This window comes from Oncorhynchus clarkii, chromosome 8 (genome assembly GCF_045791955.1).
Source record: "Oncorhynchus clarkii lewisi isolate Uvic-CL-2024 chromosome 8, UVic_Ocla_1.0, whole genome shotgun sequence".
NCBI lineage: Eukaryota > Metazoa > Chordata > Actinopteri > Salmoniformes > Salmonidae > Oncorhynchus > Oncorhynchus clarkii.
In genome coordinates, this window is record NC_092154.1 from 18,907,245 (window position 1) to 18,924,857 (window position 17,613).

General features: G+C 41.7%; 2 protein-coding genes across 3 annotated transcripts in view; both read right to left on the reverse strand.

The window, feature by feature from the left end:
- The window catches only part of LOC139415061 (dermatan-sulfate epimerase-like), a 30,285-nt gene extending 21,440 nt beyond the window's left edge, over nucleotides 1–8,845 (reverse strand). The window contains exons 1-2 of one of the 2 annotated variants that reach the window (XM_071162823.1): nucleotides 8,718–8,845; nucleotides 5,196–5,667 (exon numbers count right to left, since the gene is read on the reverse strand). In XM_071162823.1, the coding sequence (XP_071018924.1) occupies nucleotides 5,196–5,623 (428 nt within the window). In that variant the 5' untranslated portion in view covers nucleotides 5,624–5,667; nucleotides 8,718–8,845. Of the gene's footprint in view, nucleotides 1–5,195; nucleotides 5,709–8,717 lie in introns of those variants that run through there. The other variant, XM_071162824.1, reaches the window with a different exon arrangement.
- Nucleotides 8,846–8,993: 148 nt separating this feature from the next.
- Nucleotides 8,994–17,613, reverse strand: part of LOC139415063 (5'-nucleotidase domain-containing protein 1-like) — an 83,227-nt gene continuing 74,607 nt past the window's right edge. The window contains exons 11-12 of the mRNA XM_071162827.1: nucleotides 10,859–11,027; nucleotides 8,994–10,559 (exon numbers count right to left, since the gene is read on the reverse strand). Coding sequence (XP_071018928.1) covers nucleotides 10,444–10,559; nucleotides 10,859–11,027 — 285 coding nt within the window. The 3' untranslated portion in view covers nucleotides 8,994–10,443. The remainder of the gene's footprint in view (nucleotides 10,560–10,858; nucleotides 11,028–17,613) is intronic.

Consider the following 17,613-nt stretch of genomic DNA (forward strand, 5'->3'; position numbering starts at 1 on the left):
GCTAGAGCTTTCTCTTTTTTTAAAACAACTAATTGAACGACATCTGTTCAATTATTTGAATTTCTATTTCGTTCATTTTTTTTTCTGTGAGCGCAATGAGCAGTTTCTCAGGAGATAAATCAGATCAAGCTCGAACTGAGCAATGTAGGAGGCTTTCCAAAATGCCAATATTCTACAAAGTTTAGTGTAGAAAACATATTAATTAACTAACGGGGAATTTCTTGTCCCTATAATCCATTGTGCACCTACTTGTCTAAGCTAAGACTGATATTTATTATTCAGCAGTCATAAAAGTATGCCTTATTTACTTTGAAAAACTACCAAAATAGTGACTTTGTCAGACAGCAGCTCTATAGAGATGATGACTTGGAATTAAATAATAAAGTCATCAAATAGGCCTGAAAAAAATGTAATATACACAACAACTGAAATATTTGATTAAAGTGTGAATAAAGGATGGTTAAGTGATAAGCAGTAATGTGCAGTCACTACCATCATGGCATATGAAAAGTTTTATTATCTGTTGTTACAGCATTCAACTCACATAAAGCATAGTGCACAAAATCGAAAACCGTGATTATTTTTTAATCGAACCAAAACCAAACTGACCTCAAAACAAACTATTCGCTCAGTACTATAAGCTACAATAAAAACAGAAAATGTTAACTACATATTCTTGTAAGTTAAATGTCATCGAAAGTGTAGACTTTAACTTATTTTTCTCAGGCCCATTTTCTGATTTGGCAAAGATCTAAATAGCTTTCAGTTCTCTTTACCAAAAACATGCAAAACAGCATCTTCACACATGCTTTAAAGTCCAACAACATATACTGCCTTTTAAAGTGATATATAGTGCACTATGTGCAATTTCAAAGGTAGCTGGCACCTCATACATTTTGAATGCTGACTGAATTGTTTTTTTAAGAGCTACTAATTGTGAAATTGGCAAATGAGTCCTTACCCATGCGTTAATGTCATATAACACCTGCTAAGAGGTGTTAAAAAGGTCTTAAAAAGCTCTCTCTGTGTAATTATAGTAAAAATGACAGTAAAATGTGGCAGTAAAATAAAAATCCAATAAGGAAATTGTATTTTGAGCAGTTACCATTAAAGTGCATGCCATGTTCTGTTATAATCTCCACCCGGCACAGCCAGAAGAGGACTGGCCACCCCACATATGCTCTCTCTAATTCTCTCTTTCTCTCTCTCTCGAAGGACCTGAGCCCTAGGACCATGCCCCAGGACTACCTGACATGATGACTCCTTGCTGTCCTCAGTCCACCTGACCGTGCTGCTGCTCCAGTTTCAACTGTTCTGCCTTATTATTATTCGGCCATGCTGGTCATTTATGAACATTTGAACATCTTGGCCATGTTCTGTTATAATCTCCACCTGGCACAGCCAGAAGAGGACTGGCCACCCCACATAGCCTGGTTCCTCTCTAGGTTTCTTCCTAGGTTTTGGCCTTTCTAGGGAGTTTTTCCTAGCCACCGTGCTCCTACACCTGCATTGCTTGCTGTTTGGGGTTTTAGGCTGGGTTTCTGTACAGCACTTTGAGATATCAGCTGATGTACGAAGGGCTATATAAATACATTTGATTTGATTTGATTACATGTTCATCCCCATCTTGACAATCATTCTTCTCAGAACATATAAAAGACATACTGTAGGTAGAAATACGTTCCACTCATCACATGGACCCATAAACTTTACTCCGTGCCAAATATTAAAGAAGCTGCCTTACTTTAAAATGGGATTTTTTTCATCCCAGCTCAGATGTGGCAGGGCTTGCAAACTATTACGGACTACAAAGGCCAGCCGCGAGATGCCCAGTGAGTCAATCCCACCAGACGGGCTAAAGGCCTTTTGTGCTCGCTTTGAGGCACGCAACACTGAAGCATGCATGAGAGCACCAGCTGTTCTGGACGACTGTGTGATCACTCTCTCCGTAGCCGATGTGAGCAAGACCTTTAAACAGGTCAACATTCACAAGGCCGCGGGGCCAGACATATTACCAGGACGTGTACTCAGAGCATGCGTGGACCAACTGACAAGTGTCTTAAACTAACATTTTCAACCTCTCCCTCTCCGAGTCTGTAATACCTACATGTTTCAAACAGACCACCATAGTTAACCTGCCTAAATGATTACTGCCCTGTAACTCTCACTTCTTTGCTTTAAAAGACTGGTCATGGCTCACATCAACACCATCATCCCGGAAACCCTAGACCCACTACAATTCATATCCCGCCTCAACAGATTCACAGATGATGCAATCTCAATCGCACTCCACACTACCTTTCCCACCTGGACAAAAGGAACACCTACGTGAGAATGCTGTTCACTGACTACAGCTCAGCATTCAACACCATAGTGCCCACAAAGCTAAGGACCCTGGGATTAAACACCTCCCTCTTCAACTGGATCCTGGACTTCCTGACGGGTCGCCCCTAGGTGGTAAGGGTAGGGAACAACACATTTGCCACGCTGATCCTCAACACGGGGGCCTGTCAGAGCTACCCTCCTGTATTCCCTGTTCACCAACGACTGTGTGGCCAATCCTGATCACCGACAACGATGAGACAGCCTATAGGGAGGAGGTCAGAGACCTGGCAGTGTGGTACCAGGACAACAACCTCTCCCTCAACATGAGTAAGACAAAGGAGCTGATCGTGGACTACAGGAAAAGGAGAGCCAAACAGGCCCCCATTAACAGGGCTGTAGTGGAGCGGGTCGAGAGATTCAAGTTCCTTGGTGTCCACATCACCAACAAACTATCATGGTCCAAACACACCAAAACAGTTGTGAAGAGGGCACGACAATGCCTATTCTCCCTCAGTAGACTGAAAAGATTTGGCTTGGGTCCCCAGATCCTCAAAAAGTTATACAGCTGCACCGTCGAGACCATCCTGACAGGTTGCATCACCGCCTGGTATGGCAACTGCTCGGCATCTGACTGTAAGGCGCTACAGAGGGTAGTGTGTATGGGCCAGTACATCACAGCCATCCAGGACCTATTTACTAGGCGGAGTCCCAGGAAGGCCCAAAAAATTGTCAAAGACTCCAGTCACCCAAGTCATACACTGTTCTCTATGCTACCTCTTGCCATTACCTCGACTGACCTGTACCCCCTCACATTACCTCAGTACCGGTACCCCCTGTATTATTTTATTTTATAGTTATTTTATTGTGTTACTTTTTATATTTGTTTAAACTTTAATTAGTAAATATTATCTTAACTCTATTTCTTGAACTGCATTGTTGGTTAAGGGCTTGTAAGTAAGCATTTCACGGTAAGGTCAACACCTGTTGTATTCAGCGCATGTGACAAATAAAATTGTATTTTATTTTATTCACACATATCAAAGATATGCAGCTACCCTCTGGCAGCATTTTTTCAATTTTATGTAACTAATACATTATTTCCACCTGTCAACGAGCTGTGTAGAAGCTAAATGAATGTGCCTTCTACATGGCTAGAAATGAATTTGAATAAAAGGGGCACTTGATTTTTTGACTAGTTAAAATTGTTTTTTTTGACGACAGTCTTTGGTTCACAAACCAAGTTTAATGCACTGTTAAAGTATTTAGAATGAGTACTGCTGTACTGTACTGTATATTACATTACGCCAAAGCACACAAGACGTCTCTTCTGTGTGTTTACACATGGAGTGCCTTAAAACAAACCAGGGACCAGAGTACGCCACAAGCTGGAGTTTACCGGTCGGGAATATGGTTCTCCTCGACAAGTTGTCAGAGCCACTTTTAAGGATCCCTGTGAGATTCAGAAACTATAGTAAATGTGTGGCTGAGGAGAGTGCTCACATTGTATGTGGTTAAACTGGGAAAATGTGCTCAGTGGGTTTTCATTTGTTAACTTGTGCCACGAACAAATATTGTTAGAAGTATTGGCAAATTTGGACTAATGCTTCTGGTCAGTACCCAGAAGAAAACCTTGTCTCTCCCTCTGAACGGGGTGGCTAGACACAGCAGCTAAAGACTAAGTAGAGGATTTAAACAATGAGGCTGAGGTAATGCTTTTTTCTGAAAAAGGAATGAGAGCTAAGGAGAAGGTGAAACTGGAAAAGGGAAGCCCTCTGACCATGAAGCTAAAAGCAAAGACGTTCTGAGAACGCAGGCGCCATGACTCCAAAATTGTTTGCGACAGTAAAATGCCTTGCCTCATATGTCAGAGACCCCTCCTTAACACTGAATTCCTTGGCTTGCGACGTGCAGAGAAAGCTTGTTATAAAGGACTTTATAAACTGTACTGTTAGTGAAAATCTTAAAGCCACAGAAGTTTCACAATCACAACTCTCACAGGAGTTCGGGGGTCATCTGAAGTACAGTACTGTTAAGGGTAAATACAGAAACAACATGCTATCTCATAGGTGCCCTCTTCTTAGCCTATGATTTTTGTGCAACATAATGTGAACAAGTCTGCATGATAGCCTAGTACGGTTAAATAAATATCATATACTTTTGATTCAAATATAACATAATTCAGACTTTAAGCGATTCCCTTCTGATTCTGTAGACTGGGACCGCCATTATCACATCCTTTTGGTTGGGTGTGAACAATGTGAAATGCAGATAAGATTTCCCATGTAACCACTCAGAGAACCCCAGTCAAATGACTATCTCAGCCTCTGACCTCTAATCCAGAGCAGTAGAGGCTGAAACCCTAGTCCTCCCATCCCACTGCACCAGGCCAGGCAGCTCAACATCTGAACATTTCATTTCCTTTCAACAGGGGCATGTTCAGCAGTGAATTCGAACAGCTGCTAAACATATTTCCTGGACCACAGGCCCATCGGACCACAATGCATCTCTACTTGCAGGTCTGGCCATAAAGAAGGGGAGTAGGATTTTTCATGTATCCCCAGTGGGCACATGGTGATGTACAGAGGACAAATACATTGATTAAGCTGCAGTTTTCTGCAATTGCGAAGCAAGCAATTCACTCAGGGGTTGAATTTGAGTATCTACGGTACACAGTAACTGTTCCCACAGGGGTTGAATTTGAGTAACTACTCAGAAACTGTTTCCACAGATTGTATCTCATATTTCTTGTCCCTATAAGTAGGGATGATGTTCACAGACAATTGATTGCATTTAGATGTGCTTTCTGCAGCAATATCTTGGATAAGAAGATGTACACAAAAATATGGGAAAAACCAAGATAGAAAATATACCAACTAGGCTGAGCTGCCATCCTCTCCATGTAATCCTTGGCCAGGTCAAGGGCCCCAGCCCTGTGGGGGTAGAGCAGACAGAACATAGACAACACTCCCAGGTTGTTTCCATACACCTCGTTCCAGCGGGCGCTGAACTCGGCCGGGCTCCAGGGGGGCAGGTATTCCTCAGGGTGCTCCAGCATGGCCTCCCCCGCCTCGCGGATCCTTGCAGCCATCTCCCGGTGAGTCCCAGCCGCTGCCGCCTGCAACTCCTCCACCTCACCCTGGCCGAAAAACAGCATGGGGTGTCCATCGTAGTTCCCTCCCATGAAGGGTATCCCTCCAGTGGGGTCCGTCTCCTCTCCCACCCCCACCACCGGGGACACCAGGGGCCACAGTAGACTTATGAAGAACGCTGTGGGGGCCCCTCTGGTGTAGGACCTCATCCTCACATCAGAGAGGGCGCCGTGGCATTTCCAACAGAGCTCAGCTGAGGAGGAAAGGAAAGGGGAGAGGAAAATACTTTGAGAAAGCTAGCCAGCCATATTCTCTCTCTCGACTACCCAGCTTTTTCATACAAAGGGTGCATTCCTTGAATAATTGGATACAGCTGTATTCCTGATAATTCTGGCTATCCTCTACTGTTCTGAAAGGTTATTAAACACTACAAAACCATAGGACTTGCTGTAGACTGTCACAATTGAAAGGAAAGCTGAGCTCTCTGTTGTAAAAATGCAACTCTTATCTTTATGATTAATCATAACAGACCCCCCCCCCCCCCCCCCCCCCTCCTCCCCCATGTGTCTCTTGAGAAGAGGTAGCAGTAATGTGTAAAGTGTGCTATGACATCTGTGTGTTCATCGCTATGATTCCTGGGGCCTAGTTCATTCTTGAATTGACAGTATCTCTGGCAGGTCTAGCCATGTACACCCACATAGTCAGACACGTTGTCCTCAACACTCTAAAAGTCTTAGAGTCCCTGATTGGTATTCTTATTTATCAGTTCTACTGGTTTGACTTCACCGATGAGTAAGATGACATAGATAAATTTGACACTATGGTAGTGCTAGTCTTCTCTTCTCAGAAACATGGACGTACATTCCAGGACCTTACTCTTGGCACTTGTCTAACAGAAAACCATTTGGTGATGATTTGAAGGTTGTCTAGAGAGTCTAGACTCTGGGCAGTTTCAGTGGCATGAGTTGTCTGTTGTGTATTATGCTACACTATTTAGTGTTACCTAGCAGTGTTCTGTTCGAGACCACCTTAAGCGAGGCTAATTCAAGACCAAGACTGGAGCGAACTGAGTCTGAGTCAAGACCAAGACCAGAGGGGGGGGGTGGCAAGACCGAGTCAAGACCAAGACCGGGAGGGGGACGAGAGGTTAGAGATTGAGTGAAGACCAAGACCAGAAAAATGTGAGTCCAATTCAAGGCCATGACTGTAATTTTGTAAAATCGTCACCATGTCAAGAGTTCAACATGTCCAGTAGAACATATGGATTCTTTAGACAGAGAAAGGCTAAGGATGTATAAAATAATACAAAAAATAATTGTTATATTATTTTCAATGATGTTCTGATTAAATCTCTTCAGTTTTTGTTAGAAAGGAAAGGAGTATAACACTGAAGAGAGAAAAAAGATCCAATCAGGATTTTTCTATGGTGGTCTCTGGGGAGATAAATCAGCCATTGGCTAGGCCATCAGAAGCTTGATAGAAGGCATCTGACATTCAATTGTATTAGGGCAACGTTTTTGAGTGACAGTGGAATCAACCAATCACATTGACTTGTAATGGGTTGGACCGTTTTTACAAAAATGCTTGGAAACTTATGCCTTCCTGAAGGCCAACAGGTCCCTGTGCAATAGCGAGCAACGGTTTAACTACCTAGCTTTTGTTGTAGGCTAGTTTGCAGTGGCTGCAGCAGGTGTTATCGAAGAGGATGTTGTTGCTAATTTGTTAGCGTCTCCCTTTTAAACAATAACTTTCAACAAGAAGTTAAGTTTCAAATGATCATCATCAGGTAAGTGGAACTGTGCTTTTTATTGCAGTTTGCATGCTGTTGTTAGCCATCTCTTTTAAAATAACTTCAACTACATGACCAAAAGTATGTGGACACTTGCTCATCGAATATCTCATTCCAAAATCATGGGCATCAACATGGAGTTGGTCCCCCCTTTGTTGCTATAACAGCCTCCACTCTTCTGGGAACGCTTTCCACTAGATGTTGGAACATTGCTGCGGGGACATGCTTCCATTCAGCCACAAGAGCATTAGTTACAGTAGGTCGGGGACTGATGTTTGGCTCGCAGTGGTTCCAATTTATCCCAAAGGTGTTCGATGGGGTTAAGGTCTGGGCTCTGTGCAGGACAGTCAAGTTCTTCCACACTGATCTCGACAAACCATTTCTGCATGGACCTCACTTTATGCACCGGGGCATTGTCATGAAATAGGAAAGGGCCTTCCCCTAACTGTTGCCACAAAGTTTAAAACACAGAATCGTCTAGAATGTCATTCTAAGTGTTAAGATTTCCCTTTGCTGGAACTAAGGGGCCTAGCAACAAACCATGAAGAACTGCCCCAGACCATTAATCCTCTTCAGCCAAGCTTTACAGTTGGCACTATGCATTTGAGCAGGTAGCGTTCTCTTTCACGAAGCTCCCAACAAACAGTTATTGTGCTAACGTTACTTCCAGAGGCAGTTTGGGACTCTGTAGTGAGTGTTGCAGACGATTTTTATGTGCTACACGCTTCAGCAATTTCGTTCTGTGAGCTTGTGTGGCCTACCACTTAGTGGCTGTGCCGTTGGTGCTCCTAGAGGTTTCCACCTCACAATAACAGCCCTTACAGTTGACAGAGGCAGCTCTAGCAGGGCAGAAATTTGATGAACTGACTTGTTGTAATTACTGTAGAATAATGTGCCAATAATGTATTTTGGAAAGTATTCTATACTGCTCCACCACTAGAAAGTAATACAACAAACCCTAAAATCGTGGTTATATTTACAATGGCAACATTTACTGCTCCACATTTCTTTCTTTACCTGGCTGCTCTCACCTCCTTACCTTGGATAGCCACTTTCAGGCCGCCAGCGTCTTAACAAACTTGATACTCATATTAAAAGACACCTTTGCCAAAGTGGCCCAGCTTTTTCATATTAGTAGTTTTCATAGGACATATAATTATATATTTTAATACCTATACACACACCTCTGAGAACACCCTACACATTTCCATTTGGTAGGCTATCGAATGTCATCGAGTACTATCCTTGTATGTGACTTTTGTCATCAGTGTCATATTTAAGAAAACTATTGAGTTCATTATTTCGTTTTTATATGTACATCTACTTAAATAAATAGTACTTTTCTTAAAAGTTTAATTATTATTCCCACATTGGAAAAACGTTACACCTACTAGTACCACATCACATAACCTCAAAATAGGCTAACGCGCAGATTGCGCACTGAAATTGACATTTTCCGATCAGTGAAGCCTTGGTGTAAAGACAAAATGGTACACTGATTAAGATAAGCCTACCTGTCAAAACCAGTTGTTGTAAAATTGTAGTCCAGATTTGATACTCCTACCAGTCACTTCATAATAGAATCCCCGCGACATTCATCGATGGGTTGAATCTTTCAAGTGGTGAAAAAAAGTTACCATTCTGCGTAAGGGGAGAAATTGCTGTTTTGGAGAGAACGTCATATACTCTGTTGTATGAGGGGCAGTATGGGTAAGTGCCTGGAGAAGTGGGACGTGGGAGGGAGACCGAAAGTAATGATTGTACACACAAACAACCAGGTAGGCAGAACAGATTTATAGAATTGAAGGCAGGCAGCCAATAGTTTCAAATAGGTTTGAAACAGTCTATTCCAATTCGGTCATGATCTCTGACTGACACATTTTCAGAAATGTTTTATTTTTACTGTCAAGAAAACACACAAAGTACCAGAAAAGGCAGTGTAACAAAATTGTAGAATTTTTTTATTTATTTCATAGACAGTACATTAAACACTTTCCCTGTATCTTCTCTAGAACACAAGAGCACTAATGAATTGAACATAAGGCAAATGGGCTTATAAAAGTTTGCAAATCACATGAAAAAAGTAAATGGATCACTAAAGCTGCATTGTGTTTAACGCCAACACACACATTTATAACATAAATAATAACCCACTTTGGCTTCCCAATTAAAGTCTCCTGTCCTCTCTTATCAACTAAACGCAGTACTTACTATCAAAATACTCTTAAAAGCATATTCAGACTTTGTTTCTTATCAATACAATACAACTAGTCTATATGCAGTCCACCAACACATGTAACCATTCAGGAGTCGGTTAAAGCATATATTCAAATTGGTACTGCATTATGAAGCCTAAGTATTCCACACTTTTACAGTCACCCCAACAGCACTATAGTTTACTGCTGCACCAAGATAATACATAGAGTACACAGAGCATAGTATTAACCACCCAGTATTACAGTTTTCCTTTATTATTACATTTTTTCCCACAGAAAGGTAACACCAAGGACAGATTGTGCCATTTCTTCAAGAACAATGCTCTTACACACCTTACACAAAATCAATACAGGGGAAATGCTTTACCTTTTAAGGGCATCTAAATGTACTGTTATTCAAATGCATACATCGAAACAAAACCAAAATGTCTGTTTATTATGTATTATACACACACTAATACCAGGCATAATGGATTATTCTGAATTTCTCTCGGGAGACAAACACTGCTGGGACTGTTCAACGTTGCATTTCAGATCAGATTTGAGGTAAGGACACACAAAAACAAAATGTAGGACATTATTTGTGGGGTTTGAAAGGTTTGTTACTACTCTAAAGAGTTATTAACTTACATTGAATGATGCACTTACAGTATAGGGGGTTCAACTGGAACACCAATACCTATCTATCTACATAAAAAAAATAGTGGTCTTCACATAAAACAATATGAATGTGCTTTAAATCAGCACTGTATGCTGACAGATACCTACACAATTGGCAAGTCACATTTTCCACACACACGTACAATAATCCACGTACAGAACAACGTTCAAATGTAGCCAAGATACTTACAGAGCGATACTGTGCTTTTACATTCCCATGGTTTCTATCAATGTGAGCGTGATTTCCTGTGCTCTAGGGATGATTGGCATGGTTCAGGTGTGGAACTACAGGTGAGATGGAGGCACATTCCTCCCCATTAGGCTGAGGAGGTTGAGGGGGGGTGACTCTGGGAAGAAGGACTCTTTAAGATGACTGACTCTGGCATTTCTTCAGCAGGGAATCTGGGGGTCTGGGGTAGTAGCCGGTGGTGCAGGGTTTGTTGGGAGAGAACCTGGGGAACTTGTAGTCCAGAGGGAGATCTAAGGAGGGTTGAAATAAATGTATGAATAATATGTCACATCAACCAGTTTGGCCTGCTTAGCTGAGACAGTAACCCCCAAAGCTTTGCTAAAACCAACCTTCACAAAAAGGAACAGAACATTTTCCAGGGACACTTCTCAACAGGAATAAGGAACGAGTAGTAGAGGAAATCTGGGGTCAAATGCCTCTTCAAACGAACAAAGCACGCCTCTCTCAAGACAAGACGCTAACAGTATTTAGGTAGGCCATTACGCAATACAAGAGTCAGTGAGCCCCCATAGCCCTCTCCTCCCTGTACCTGCAATAGACTCCACACTGGGGATGGCCATTGTGCTGTATTTGTGGATGCTATGGCAGCACCAGGTGAGTTTCTGGCTCTCCTCATCCCCTCCAGGAGTCTTGTGTGTGTCCACAAAGTAGGATCCCCACTGTTCGGATGGAGCAGAGGGCGCCTTCATGCCCTGGTCCTGAAAGCACATCACACATGCTAATGAGGGAGTGATTCTCTGACCAGACAGAGGGAAGTAAACCTGCTAGTAGGGAAATTCATGAGTAATGATGGATCCACATTTTTTTAACAGGAATTTCAAAATTAAAAGCAGTGTGGAGTTAGTCTAAAGTTTTCATGTCACCTGCACAAGTAGGGAAAATGCCTTTTTTTGCCAGCTCTAAACCCAACAATGCAGTAATCAATAACAATGTAATACTACAAATAACAAGGTAGAACAGGAACACATACGAAATGAAAATAAGAAGAAAACGACAAAGTAAGAAGTTATATACAGGGCCAGTTCCAATACCGTATTTACAATGTGCAGGAATACTGGAGTGATAGAGTTAGATACTGCATGTACTTTACTGTATGTATGTATGTAAGGTGACTAGGCATCAGGAGATATGATAAACAGAGCAGCGGCGTATATTATGATTGTATGTGAGTGGGTGTGCGTACAGTCAGTATAAATGCATGTGTGTGTGAGCGAATGATGAAGTGACTGTGTGTGTAGGAATAAAAAATAAAATACAAGGTTCAACTCAGATAGTTTACAAAATGGCTAAATGGACTATTTTTCAGTCTTATGGCTTGGGGATAGAAGCTGTTCAGGAACCCGCTGGTGTCAAACTTGATGCACCACTTTGGTTTCAGAGAAATCAAATAAAATGTTCTATGTTACATGCGCCGAATACAACAGGTATATATAGACCTTACCGTGAAATGCTTACTTACAAGCCCTTAAACTTCTTGATGCACCCATCCCGTTAGCGGGATCATTTTCGTCAACCACCACTGAATTGCAAAGCGCCAAATTTAAATTAAATTACTAAAAATATTTCATTTTCATGAAATCACAAGTGCAATATAGCAAAACACAGCTTAGCTTGTTGCTAATCCACCTGGCATGTCAGATTTCAAAAAAGCTTTTCGGCGAAAGCATACCAAGCGTTTATGTAAGCACATCTCTCTCAGTAGACAAAATATTACAAACAGCTAGCAGCCAAGTAGACTGATCACGAAAGTCAGAAAAGCAATAAATTAAATCGCTTACCTTTGATGATCTTCGGATGTTTGCACTACAGCTGAGGTACACAATAAATGTTCCTTTTGTTCCATAAAGATTATTTTTATATCCAAAATACCTCCATTTGGTTGGCGCATTATGTTGAGAAATCCACAGGCTCGAGCGGTCACGACATCGCAGACGAAAATTCCAAATAGTATCCGTAATTTCAAATGGTTTTTATAATCAATCCTCAGGTTGTTTTTACAATATATAATCGATAATATATCAACCGGGAATGTAGCTTTTTCAATAGTAGAGAGAGAGAAAATGGCTGCACCAAGCTGTTGCGCATACAAAACGCTGCTGGCACCCAGCCATACAATGACGCGAGGTGACCTTTTTCGTCCATTTAAAAAAAATAAAAGCCTGAAACTATGTCTAAAGGCTGGCCACACCATGGGGAAGCCATAGGAAAAGGAATTGGGTTGAGATCCCTTTAAATGGAGCGAAGGCAGGCTATGGATCATGGAGCTTTCAAAATAGAAGCCACTTCCTGGTTTGATTTTCCTCAGGTTTTCGCCTGCAATATCAGTTCTGTTATACTCACAGACAATATTTTGACAGTTTTGGAAACTTTAGAGTGTTTTCTATCCTAATCTGACAATTATATGCATATTCAAGATTCTGAGCCTGAGAAATAGGCAGTTTCATTTGGGTATGTTTTTCATCCAAACCTCAAAATACTGCCCACTACACTCAAGAGGTTTTAACCAACAACGCAGTTCAAGAAATAGAGTTAAGAAAATATTTACTAAATAAACTAAAGTAAAAAAAAATACAATTAAAAAAAAGTTAAACAAGAAAATGATATAACAATAATGAAGGTATGAAGGCACAGGTTAGTTGAGGTAATTTGTATATTTAGGTAGGGGTAAAGTGATTATGCATAGATAATAAACAGTGAGTAGCAGCAGTGTGAAAACAAGGTAGGGGTGGGGCAGCAATGTAAATAGTCCGGGAGGCCATTTGATTAATTGTCCACCAGTCTTATGGCTTGGGGTAAAAGCTGTTAAAGAACCTTTTGGAACTGGACTTGGCACTCCGGTACCACTTGCCGTGCGGTAGCAGAGGGAACAGTCTTTAACTTGGGTGACTGAAGTCTAGTGGCAGATGGTAAAAATTGATGGGAAGATGGATGGAGCCAAATACAGGACCATTCTGGAAGAAAACCTGATGGAGTCTGCAAAAGACCTGAGACTGAGACGGAGATTTGTCTTCCAACAAGACAATGATCCAAAACATAAAGCAAAATCTACAATGGAATGGTTCAAAAATAAACATATACAGGTGTTAGAATGGCCAAGCCAAAGTCCAGACCTGAATCCAATCGAGAATCTGTGGAAAGAACTGAAAACTGCTGTTCACAAATGCTCTCCATCCAACCTCACTGAGCTCGAGCTGTTTTGCAAGGAGGAATAGGAAAAAATGTCAGTCTCTCGATGTGCAAAACTGATAGAGACATACCCCAAGCTGTAATCGCAGCAAAAGGTGGCGCTACAAAGTATTAACTTAAGGGGGCTGAATAATTTTGCACGCCCAATTTTTCAGTTTTTGATTTGTTAAAAAAGTTTAAAAAAAAAAAAGTCCAATAAATGTTGTTCCACTTCATGATTGTGTCCCACTTGTTGATTCTTCACAAAAAAATACAGTTTTATATCTTTATGTTTGAAGCCTGAAATGTGGCAAAAGGTCGCAAAGTTCAAGGGGGCCGAATACTTTCGCAAGGCACTGTAATTGGTCAGGGGGAAGTTGAAAATGTCAGTGAAGACACGGGCCAGTTGGTCCGCATATGCTTTGAGTCCACGTCCTGATAATCCGTCTGTTGACCAATAATATTGAGGGTAGTGGTGGTTTACATACTCGCCGGCAAATTCTCACAAGACACCCCGCCCTTCTCCCCCTTTTTCTCCGTCTTTTTTTCACATGGATGACAGGGATTTGGGCCTGGTCTTGAGAGAGCAGTATATCCTTTGCGTTTGACTCATTAAAGAAAAAATCTTCATCAGGTTTGATGTGAGTAATCGCAGTTTTTATGTCCAGGTCTTTTTGGTCATAAGAGACTGTAGCAGCAACATTATGTACAAAATCACAAACAATGTGAAAAGACTAACAAAATAGCACAGTTGCTTAGGAGCCTGTAAAACGCAGCCATCCCCTCTGGCACCATTATTACCCCCCCCCCCCCCCCTTACTCATCCTTATCAGTGCCATTTGTCGGTTCAACTAGTTAATCTCTAAAAAGTGCTGAAAGTCAGAACATGCCTTGAAAACAGGATGTGGTTAACAAGTACGGACTGATAACAGATCAAACTAGAGGTAGCAGAAGACACGAATGCATCTAAATTACTCAACTCTTACAGATACAGTTGAAGTCGAAAGTTTACATACACTTAGGTTGGAGTCATTAAAACTAGTTTTTCAACCACTCCACAAATTTCTTGTTAACACACTAGTTTTGGCAAGTCGGTTAGGACATGCTACTTTGTGCATGACACAACTAATTTTTCCAACAATTGTTTACAGACAGATTATTTCACTGTATCACAATTCGAGTGGGTCAGAAGTTTACATACACTAAGTTGACTGTGCCTTCAAACAGCTTGGAAAATTCCAGAAAATGTCATGGCTTTAGAAGCTTCTGGTAGGCTAAATGACATCATTTGAGTCAATTGGAGGTTTACCTGTGGATGTATTTCAAGGCCTACCTTCAAACTCAGTGCCTATTTGCTTGAAATCATGGGAAAATCAAAAGAAATCAGCCAAAAATTGTAGACCTTCACAAGTCTGGTTCATCCTTGGGAGCAATTTCCAAATGCCTGAAGGTACTACGTTCATCTGTAAAAACAATAGTACGCAAGTATAAACACCATGGGACCACACAGCAGTGAAACTGCTCAGGAAGGAGACGCATTCTGTCTCTTAGAGATGAATGTACTTTGGTGCGAAAAGTGAAAATCAATCCCAGAACAACAGCAAAGGACCTTGTGAAGATGCTGGAGAAAACAGGTACAAAAGTATCTATATCCACAGTAAAACAAGTCCTATATTGACATAACCTGAAAGGCTGCTCAGCAAGGAAGAAGCCACTGCACCAAAACCGCCATAAAAAAATCCAGACTACGGTTTGCAACTGCACATGGGGACAAAGATCATACTTTTTGGAGAAATGTCCTCTGGTCTGAATAAACACAAATAGAACTGTTTGGCAATAATGACCATCATTATACTTTCAGGAAAAAGGGGAATGCTTGTAAGCCGAAGAACACCATCCCAACCGTGAAGCACTGGGGTGGCAGCATCATGTTGTGGGGGTGCTTTGCTGCAGGAGGGACTGGTGCACTTCACAAAATAGATGGAATCATGAGGAAGAAAAAGTATGTTAATATATTGAAGCAACATCTCAAGACATCAGTCAGGAAGTTAAAGCTTGATCGCAAATGGGTATTCCAAATGGACAATGACCGCAAGCATGCTTCCAAAGTTTGGGCAAAATGGCTTAAGGACAACAAAGTCAAGGTATTGGAGTGGCCATCACAAAGCCCTGACCTCAATCCCATAGAAAATTTGTGGGCAGAACTGAAAAAGTGTATGCGAGCAAGGAGGCCTACAAACCTGACTCAGTTACACCAGCTCTGTCAGGAGGAAGGGGCCAAAATTCACCCAACTTATTGTGGGAAGCTTGTGGAAGGCTACCCGAAACGTCTGACCCAAGTTAAAACATTTAAAGGCAATGCTACCAAATACTAATTAAGTGTATGTACAATTCTGACCCACTGGGAATGTGATGAAAGAAGGGAATTTTTACTCGGATTAAATGTCAGGAATTGTGAAAATCTGAGTTTAAATGTATTGGCTAAGGTGTATGTAAACTTTCGACCTCAACTGTACTCAACTGTAATCATATAGGCAGGTTACCATCGCTTTTTTTGGCACAGGGACTATGGTGGTCTGTTTAAAACATGTAGGTATTACATAATTGGTCAGGGAGAGGTTGAAAATGTCAGTGAAGACACTGGCCAGTTGGTCCGCATATGCTTTGAGTCCACGTCCTGATAATCCGTCTGTTGGCCAATAATACGGAGGGTAGTGGTGGTTTACCTAATCGCCAGGGAATTCTCACAAGGCACCGCGCCCTTCTCCCCCTTTTTCTCTGTCTTTTCTTCATGCGGAGGACAGGGATTTGGGCCTGGTCTTGAGAGAGAGAGAGAGCAGTATATCCTTTGCATCTGATTCATTAAAGAAAAAATCTTCGTCCAGTTTGGTGTGAGTAATCGCTGTTCTGATGTCCAGAAGGTCTTTTTGGTGATAAGAGTCTGTAGCAGCAACATTATGTACAAAATCAGTTACAAACCATGTGAAAAAACTAACAAAATAGCACAGTTGCTTAAGAGCCTGTAAAACGGCAGCCATCCCCCCTGGCACCATTATTATCCCCCCCCCCTTCTTACTCATCCTTATCAGTGCCATTTGTCGGTCCAACATGTAAATCTCTAAAAAGTGCTGAAAGGCAGAACATGCCTTAAAAACAGGATGTGGTTAACAAGTACGGACTGATAACAGATCAAACTAGAGGTAGCAGAAGACACGAATGCATCTAAATTACTCAACTCTTGCAGATACTTCCTTGAAATGTGATTCAGTTCACCTGGGAGAAAGGGCATTGCGTCAAAAAAAAAAAACTGCTGCTACTTTGTCCCTCTCTTGGTGAAAAGTGTGATGGAAGACATTCTTCTGAATGACGCTTTTTAACTTCCAACCAGACTTGGAGACGGAGTTGCATGCTGAGAAGATCTGTTTGTTAAGATTAAATGAATCCACGATCTTTCATGTTAAAAGAACGTAGATAAAAGATCAGCTCCGAACTCTGAGCCATGGAAACATTCTGGCTACTTCTGCACTAACTACTTCTCCCTCTTCTCTACACTGAACCTCATAATATATCATTACTAAGAGGCAACGCAATGCACAACATTACAAACAGTAGCTTATTCATGTGGAAAGTTCCACCAGATATTGAGGGACAAATTGTAACCAAAAGGAATCTGGGAGAAACATGTCATTCCAGGCAGTTCTCTTAAGAGTGTCTATTAATGTGTTACATACACTCTGGCTGCAGCAGAGCAAAAGAAAGATGGAGACCAACTGGAGCTTCCAGGAATATCTATTAAATTAGGCAAATGGGGAAATACGTTTTAGAAAGGAAAGTGGAGAGAGAGAGGCTGGGTGGGAGATAAAATAAAGGAGAGAGAAGTGAGTGGAGGGGTGAGACCGAGAGAGAGAATAAGAGAGGGAGAGATAGGGGTGGAGGGAGAGAGAGAGAGAGAGAGAGAGAGAGAAAATGGGGTGGGGGGGAGACAAAGAGAGAGGGAGAAGGGAAATATAGAGAGACAGAGGTAGAGGTGTGAGTCTAGGCGGAGACAATTTGTCCATCTACAAGGTCCCGTGCTCCAAACGTGGCACAACCTCCTCAGTCAGTCCCTTCAGAGGAAGG